The sequence below is a fragment of the Molossus molossus genome, unplaced genomic scaffold (genome assembly GCF_014108415.1).
Source record: "Molossus molossus isolate mMolMol1 unplaced genomic scaffold, mMolMol1.p scaffold_m16_p_21, whole genome shotgun sequence".
Classification (NCBI taxonomy): Eukaryota; Metazoa; Chordata; class Mammalia; order Chiroptera; family Molossidae; genus Molossus; species Molossus molossus.
Window position 1 is genome coordinate 14,717,809 of NW_023425357.1, and position 8,631 is coordinate 14,726,439.

Sequence of the window (8,631 nt, forward strand, 5' to 3'; positions counted from 1 at the left end):
ATGGCTCGCGTCTCTCCGGTTTCGCCCTATGGCATATACTAGGCCAAGTCCACAGCCCTGCTCCCTCTCCGAATTGCTGCCTGGAGTCTTTGAGATCCGGACGCAGGCTCGTAATGCGGCTTCCACAATAGGCAGATCCTGCACCCCGGAGACAAGCTTCCTCCACAGACCCGGCCAATCCCAGGGAGTCCTATGTTCCTTGAGGAATAGAAAAAAGCAGTCCGGTTTTCCCTGGAAGTTGATTAGAGCCGCAAGAACTTCTGGGAAATGTAGTCTAGAGTCGGAAAGGGTGAGGCGCCCGCACAAGTAGAAGATTGTGGTAGTTGACTTTCTGCTTGGAGCTTTCCCACAGGGAAGAGTGGGGCTGCGCCTTCTCTAGGAATTGTCGCCCGCTCTGCAAATACTCGGGACTGACTAAATCGCCATCTTGGCCCAGGGAGAGCGGAAACCTCCAAGTCTCAGATCCAAACTGCACCACGGAGAGTAATCCGGAGCCCAGAATGGAGCTGAAGGGAGCGGGTTGTCTGGAGCGTCAAGCAATGTGTGTATTGGGAGTGGGAGTGGTGACTCCGAAGATAGCCATAGTGTGTGTAAGGCCATAGGTAAAACTGGAAGAGTCACCTCACTTTCTTCACCTGGAAAACAGTGATACTGGGGTGTAACCTGTGACCTGGGTTCTTGTGCTCTCCCAAGATAAAAATCAAGAGAGATCGACAGAAAAAAAGTTCAGGGAAAGGCTTTATTAAGCTTGTGCACAAGGGAGCCTACACCCAGACAGAAAAGAGGAATGGGTCTGCTCCCCAACGGGCTTGAGGGAAAGGCTTTTATTGACAAGGGAGATGGGGAGGGATCCTGTGAACTTTTTTATTCTGTTGGGTTGTTTGGCAATGGTCTCTCCCAGCCAGCGCTACTGTTCAACTGTGCGGGGCGGGGAAGGGGAGGCTGTTACTCTCTGTCAGGAAGCAAGGGGAAATCAGTGGAGGAAAAAGGAGAAACACCTGTAACAAAAATTAATTAATTAATAAAAAATAAAATAAAATCATGTCTCTGTTCCTTACATATGGCTATGGATCCCACACGTTCTGTTGGTTTAGGGCTCGTATTTTCTTTCTATTTTTTTTAATCCTCACCAGAGGACATTTTTCCATTTTTTGTTCAGAGTGCAGGAGAGAGAGAGAGAGAGAAACATTGACGTGAAAGGGACACATCAAGTGGCTGCCTCCTGCAGGACCCAACAAGGGCCAGGGACAAACTGCAACCAAGGCACGTGCCCTTAGCGGGAACCAAACCTGGGTCTCTCTGGACCGCAGGCCAACGTTCTAACTGCTGAGCCAAACCAGCCAGGGCTAAAAAACATTTTTTTAAAGTTTCTGGATTATGCAGGTGTATGCATTTGTCAAAATTTTAAATGGTGCACGGAAGATTTGTGCATTTTATTATATGTAAATCTTACTTTAAAAGGGTAAACAGCTTGACTGGTTTGGCTCAGCAGTTGGAGCATGGGCCCTATGAGCAAAGGGTCGCAGCTTTAATTCCTGGTCAAGGGCATTTACCTGGGTTATAGGTTTAATCCCCAGCCCTGGTGGGGATCGTGCAGGAGGCAACCAATCAATGTGTCTCTGTTGCATCAATGTTTCTCTCTCTTCTCTCCTACTCTATCTGAAAATCAGTGGGAAAATATCCTCGGGTGAGAAGTAACAACAGCAACAAAAAAAGGTAAATAATATATTGCAGTGATTTGCATTCTGAACTATGAAGGAGGAAATGTACTGGTATACAGTTTATTTTGAAATGCACACAAAAAAGGTGGATTGATGGATAGATAAAAGGAATATAGGATAAAATAGTAAAATTTTAATGATAGATCCTAAGTGGTGAGTATATAGGTTTTTACTATATATCTATGTAAAATTTTTTGTATGTTTGTAAATCTTTATAATAAAATGTTAGGGAACTGGGGGTGGTGGTGAATTTTTAAAAAGATGAGATAAATTAACAAAATCCAAGTTCCATGTTTCTGAATATAGTCTCTCCATCCTTCAAAGCTAACTTCACATTGAAAAGGAATGTGCTCTTACAGGGATCAGTGTCCTTTGGGGATGTGGCTGTAGATTTCAGCAGAGAGGAGTGGCAGCATCTAGACCTTGCTCAGAAAAATTTGTACTGGGATGTGATGCTGAAGACCTACAGCTATCTGCTCTCAGCTGGTAAGCACAGACCTGAGGGAAGGCCCCACTGAGAGTGCTTCCATTCTCATTTGCTAAGTGCTATGAGACATCTGAAACACATGATGGTGCCCTGGCCGGTTTGGCCCAGCGTTAGCTCATGGACCAATGAGTCCCAGTTTGATTCCAGCCAAGGGCACATACCTTTGTTTCGGTTTGTCCATGGCCCTGGTCAAGGTCATGCGGGAGGCAACCAGTTGATGTGTCTCTCCCACATTGATGTTTCTCCCTCTCCATCCCCCTCCCACTCTATCTGAAGATAAATAGAAAAATATACTCAGGTGAGGATTAAAAAATAAATAAAAAGAAATACGTGCTGGTTTTTATCCTTTATTTGTCCAGGATTATTTATCCCTTTAAGGCACTTTGAATATTATTCTGTTCCCAGAAATATTTTTTTTGAAGAACAAAACATCATTCAACAATACTTTATTGATTGGGCTGTGAAATAAAGTTAGCTGGACCCAGTCCTTTATCATTTCTCGTGAACAGGGTATCAAGTTCCTGAACCAGAGTTTTTCATACTGGAGCAAGGAAAGGAGGTGAGCTCATATCAGAACTATTCAGGTCAGTGTGACTCAGATGGGAGACGGGAGTAAATCTCAGTTGTTTTGAGAAAGATTGGCGTTTTCAAAATGCTATTAAGATGACTCTTCTGGAAGCTTCTAAAGTTTTTGTATTACTTGAGGACCCTTGACATTGGCCTCTCAAATAACTAAATGCTTTCTACATAAATGCCTTTGTTATTTCTGTCTTAATCCTTGTTTTTTGGATTTTGTATCATGTACCAATCTGCCTAATTATTTTCCTTTTTTCTTGGTTATGCTCCTTTTCTCTACCATTCTTTTTCTTTCTACCTTCCCCATTGTCTTAAGATTTTTTTTATGCATTCAGACATTTATGGATCTGCCTTCTTTGAAAATTACTGTATGTCACTCCCACTCCTGCTAGTACTCTCTTTCTTTCTTTCTTTCTTTCTTTCTTTCTTTCTTTCTTTCTTTCTTTCTTTCTCTTTTTTATTGCATGCTTTTTCACTGTGAGGTTCTTTTTTTTTTTTTCTTTTTTGGTACGTGCCCCTAGCAGGAACCGAATCTGGAACTCTCTGGTCCTCAGGCCAACGCTCCAACCACTAAACCAAACCAGCCAGGGCCACTGTGAGATTCTTTAGAACTTTATCTCCAACCAGATTCTCTTCCTATTTTCCTTATAGGCACTGCCATGGGATTTCTCACTTCCCCATTGACCATATCTTAATATCTAACTGATGGCTCAGGGTTCACTATTACTTAATCTTTAGGAGTAACTTTCTGACATTTTTTTCAGTGTTGCTTGAATGACTTCACACTGACTGGGGTGTCTCTGCCTGGCTGGATGATTTTTGTGATTATTTTATTTCTGTAATTCACATTACAATATTTGAGTTTAATCACAGTCCTCATTTAGGACACACTATCATCATCAGTCTGAGTAAAGATTCTCTGTTATTTTATTTTTCCATTTATGTCCTTTTTTTTTTTCTTTTTCCCACACTCTCACTTCCCACCATAGGCTATTTTTTATACGATGGAAATATATTTTTTTCATTCATGCATTTTAAAAAATTTAAAGTAATTTGGTGTATGTATTATTTTATATAAATGTTATTATGCTATCTTGTTCTTTGCCTTACTTTTTCTACTTCTGTCCATGGTGCACTCTGTTCATAAAGTGTATTTCCTCTAGCTGCTGTATTATATCCCAGAATGTTGCCTACCACAAGCCTCTTCATCCAGTGATTCACCTTCACCCTTCTCTCTGTGTAACCTGGATGAGCCAAATGACCCTCTTTTCTAGCTTCTGCTGGCTGCTCCTTGAGCTGCAATCATCCCTTTATTCTCCTTTGAGGAGAGTCTGGGTTTCGAACTTTATAGCATAGAATTTCTGAAAAAGCTTTTTCTACATTGAGAGAGGAGGTGATTCCACAAGTGATTTTATGTTGTATTTTATTTTAGAAGAATTGTGGCATATTGTTGACCAAAAAGAAAGCTATCAGCAAAGAGGAAACAAATCTTTAAGAGATGGTGTTTTCAGCAAGAAAATATTGACTACAAAGATAAATTATGAATATAAGGACATTAGGAAAATAATTCATGTGAGCCGAAACAGTCCTTCCCCAAAAAGACCCCTTTAGTGTGAATCATTTGGAAATGCTTTGAAGCATAATTTAGATTTATATATTCATAATAGAAACAGTGTATCAAAGAGCATTAATAAGATTACCAAATATATTTTTTTCTATACTGACCATGAATATACTCCTACAGGAGAGAAATTATGGGACCATAATCAATGTGAAAAAGTTCTCAGCTATAAACAAGCACCCTCTCAACATCAAAAATTTCATACTGTATAGAAATCTTTCAAATATACTAAATTTGGAAAGATCTTTGCACAGAAGTTACAACTCAAGTTACAATTGAAAGTTCATGCAGGAGAAAAACGCTATGTATGTATTGACTGTGGGAAGGCTTTTATACAGGAGACAATTCATTACACATCAGAGAACCCATACCCAGGAGAAACCCTATAAGTGCAGTGAATGTGGAAAAGCCTTTTTCCAAGTATCTTCTCTCTTCAGACATCAGATAATTCATATGGGAAAAAAATTCTACGAGTGCCGTGAATGAGGGAAAGGCTTCTCTTACAACTCAGATCTCATTGTACATCAGAAAATTCATACTGAGGAGAGACACCATGAATGCAGTGATTGTAGCAAAGCATTCACACAGAGGTCCACACTCAAGATGCATCAGAAAATTCACACAGGTGAGAGATCCTATATATGTATTGAATGTGGACAGGCCTTCATCCAGAAGACACACTTGATTGCACACCAAAGAATTCATATGGGAGAAAAACATATTAATGCAGTAATTGTGGGAAGACCTTTATTTCCAAGTCACATCTCCAGGTGCATCAACAAATTCACACAAGAATGAAACCCTTTATATGTACTGAATATAGGAAGGTCTTTAATAATAGTTCCAATCTCATCACACATAAGAAAGTTCAAAGTAGAGAAAAATCTTCCATATGTACTGAATGTGGTAAGACCTTTACCTACAGATCAGAGTTGATTATACATCAAAGAATTCACACTGGAGAAAAACCTTATGAATGCAGTGACTCTGGAAAAGCCTTCACTCAGAAGTCAGCACTCAAAATGCATCAGAGAATTCATACAGGAGAAAAATAATATTTATGCATGAAATGTGGGCTAGCCTTCATCCAGAAGGCACACTTGATTGCACATCAGATAATTCATACAAGAGAGAAACCTTATAAATGTCACTGTGGGAAATCATTTACTTTCAAATCACAGCTCCACATGCATAAACAAATTCACACCGGAGAAAAACCCTATATGTGCACTAAATGTCAGAAGGCATTCACCAACAGGTCAAATCTTATCACACATCAGAAAACTCATACAGGAGAGAAATCCCATATATGTCCCAAGTGTGGAAAGGCCTTCACACAAAGATCAGACTTGATTACACATCAGAGAATTCATACCGGAGAGAAACCTTATGGATGCAGTACCTGTGGAAAAGCCTTCACCCAGAAGTCACACATTAATATATACCAGAAAATTCATACTGGAGAGAGACAGTATGAATGCCATGAATGTGGGAAAGCCTTTAGCCAGAAATCAATACTCACTGTGCATCAGAAAATTCATACAGGAGAAAAACCTTATGTATGTACTGAATGTGGAAGAGCTTTCGTTTGGAAGTCAAACTATTACTCATCATAGACTTCATACTGGAGAGAAACCTTATGAATGCAGTGATTGTGGGAAATTCTTTACCTCCAAATCTCAGGTCCTGGTGCACGAACCAATTCACACAGGAAAAAAAACCATATGTGTGTGTTGTGTGTGGTAAAGCTTTTAGTGGCAGGTCAAATCTCAGTAACCACCAGAAAACTCATACTGGAGAAAAGCCCTACATCTGTTCTGAATGTGGGAAGACATTCAGACAGAAGTCAGAGTTGATTATACATTATAGAATTCATACTGGAGAGAGACCTTATGAATGCAGTGGCTGTGACAAATCTTTTACAAAGAAATCACAACTTCAAGTGCATCAGCGAATTCACACAGGAGAGAAACCTTATGTGTGTTCTGAGTGTGGGAAGGCCTTTACTGACAGGTCAAATTTGAATAAACACCAGACAACACATACTGGAGACAAACCCTACAAATGTGTAGTTTGTGGTAAAGGTTTCATTCAGAAATCAGTGCTCAGTGTGCATCAGAGTATTCACACGTGAGAGTACCATGTGAGAACCTTAATAAGATGAGGTCTGACTGTGCATTACTGAATTCATGCAGCAGAAAAAATATGTACATTATTATAAGTACAAATGCTGCATCAAAATGTCACATTACTGTACAGAAGAGGAACTTAGAGAGGGCCCTAAGGGGGTCCTTCCCACAATTGTCACCAGCCTCATTAAGCTTTGGAGCATTCATACTGAAAAGGAACTTTTTCAATTTGATAAGAGGCCTTCTCATGAAAATTATGGAACACTGTTTCCAAATGGTGCATAGGAAAGATTATGTTAAATCTTGTTATAAATGATTTTTTAAAAAATCTGGAATAGGTTATGTGCCAACAAGTTAAGTGGTTTCAGAACAACATAATATATACCATCATGACAAACCTTTAAGTTCTGTGAGATGTGTGTTGCGAAACATATTGTCTAACAGACTTTGGGTATTTTTATCATTCTGTTGAATCTAAGATGGTTCTGCATACCCAATCCTCCACTGAGTATTTCTATCAAGAGATACCACAATAAAAAATTTTTTAAAAACCTTATATATACTCTGGCCAGTGTGGCTCAGTGGTTGAGCATGGACCCATGCACCAAGAGGTCACTGGTTCGATTCCCGGTCAGGACACATGCCCAGGTTATGGGCTGGATCCCCATCAGGGGACATGCAGGAGTCGGCCAATCGATGTTTCTATCTCTCTCTCCCTCTCCCTTCCTCTCTCTCTCAAATCAATAAAGAAAAGAAAAGAAAAGAAAAACATATATATATATGGAGAGAGAGAGAGAGAGACAAACCTCAGCGTATATGTTGATTCCCCATTATCCTCTAGGGTCATGACTTGTAACACCAGCATCTTATAGTCACTAGTGAAGTGTCTTTGACCCTCAGGAATCCCCAGCACATTATTATGTGACCCCCCATAATTGCATTAGTGGTAAACACCATGTCTGTTGACTGCCATTTCTCCCAGAGAGTATTTACTGACCCTTATTTAGCTCACAGTATATTGTCTTGTGAATTTGCACTACCCTGAAGAAAGCTGAGGTAAAAATTTTCAGGTCTCCATCAGCTCTTCACCTGAGTCTCCCTTTTACTGTCACAGTTCTTCCAGCTCATTCACCTTCTTTAATGACCTGATATTCATGATAATAACAAATGAATGTATGAAAACAAATCCCAATCTTCTTGTCCATTTCCATGCCATGTACTCCACAAAGACCTTTTCTCCCATGTGTCTCAAACACATCAGCTAATGTCCTGCATTTGCAGTGCCCTCTTCGAAGAGCATAGTTCCTTATTATATCTATTTGACTTGCTCCTTTATGTCTTTCTTTCAATGGCACCTCTTCACAGAGGCCTTCCCTACCTGCCTGGTTTAAAATTTCACACCCCCGGCCCCACCTCTTCCTTTATCCTTCTCTATAGCATTTATTGCCATGATCTGTATATTTCATTTATTTGTCCATGGTTCCCACACTAGAGTGTTTTTTTTCCTGTTCACCACTGTGAGTCTAAAGTCTAGACCTATGCCTGACATACAACAGGCATTCATTCCATAAATACACACTGTGGAGTGTTGATCCTTCTCATCCCATGACTTCTTTTTTATTTTCTCTATATGGTAGCCTATGATGCTCCAGTGGAGAAAACACACTTGCCCAAAACACACCAGGCTTTTCACCTCCAGTCTTGACCTGGGTAGTGGCTCCTTTCTGGCCCTAAAGCTGTAACATCATTAAAAACCTTTTGGCCTGCCCTGGCTGGTTTGGCTCAGTGGTTAGAGCATCAGCCTACGGTCCCAAGAGACCTGGGTTCAGTTCCTGCTAAGGGCACATACCTTGGTTACAGTTTGTCCCCAGTCCTGATGTCCTGAATGGTCGTGCGGGTGGCAGCCACTTGATGTGTCCCTTTCACATCGACGTTTCTCTCACTCTCTCTCTCCCTCCCACTCTACCTGAACAAAAAATGGAAAAATGCCCTCGGGTGAGGATAAAACAAATAAAATAAAAGTAGTTCTTAATTTCATCCTTTAAAAAAAAAAACCCTTTTGGCCTGCTATCAATCTGTTTAAAGAATGGAGAACTG

General features: G+C 40.2%; 1 protein-coding gene across 1 annotated transcript; it reads left to right on the forward strand.

Annotated features, from left to right (window-relative positions):
- The first annotated feature begins 28 nt into the window (after nt 1–28).
- On the forward strand, nt 29–6,539 carry LOC118638948 (zinc finger protein 585A-like). The gene is given in 6 exon segments (XM_036275087.1): nt 29–110; nt 2,028–2,207; nt 2,718–2,792; nt 4,917–4,995; nt 5,331–5,999; nt 6,167–6,539. Coding segments are annotated over 6 exon segments (1,458 nt in total).
- The last annotated feature ends 2,092 nt before the right edge of the window (nt 6,540–8,631 follow it).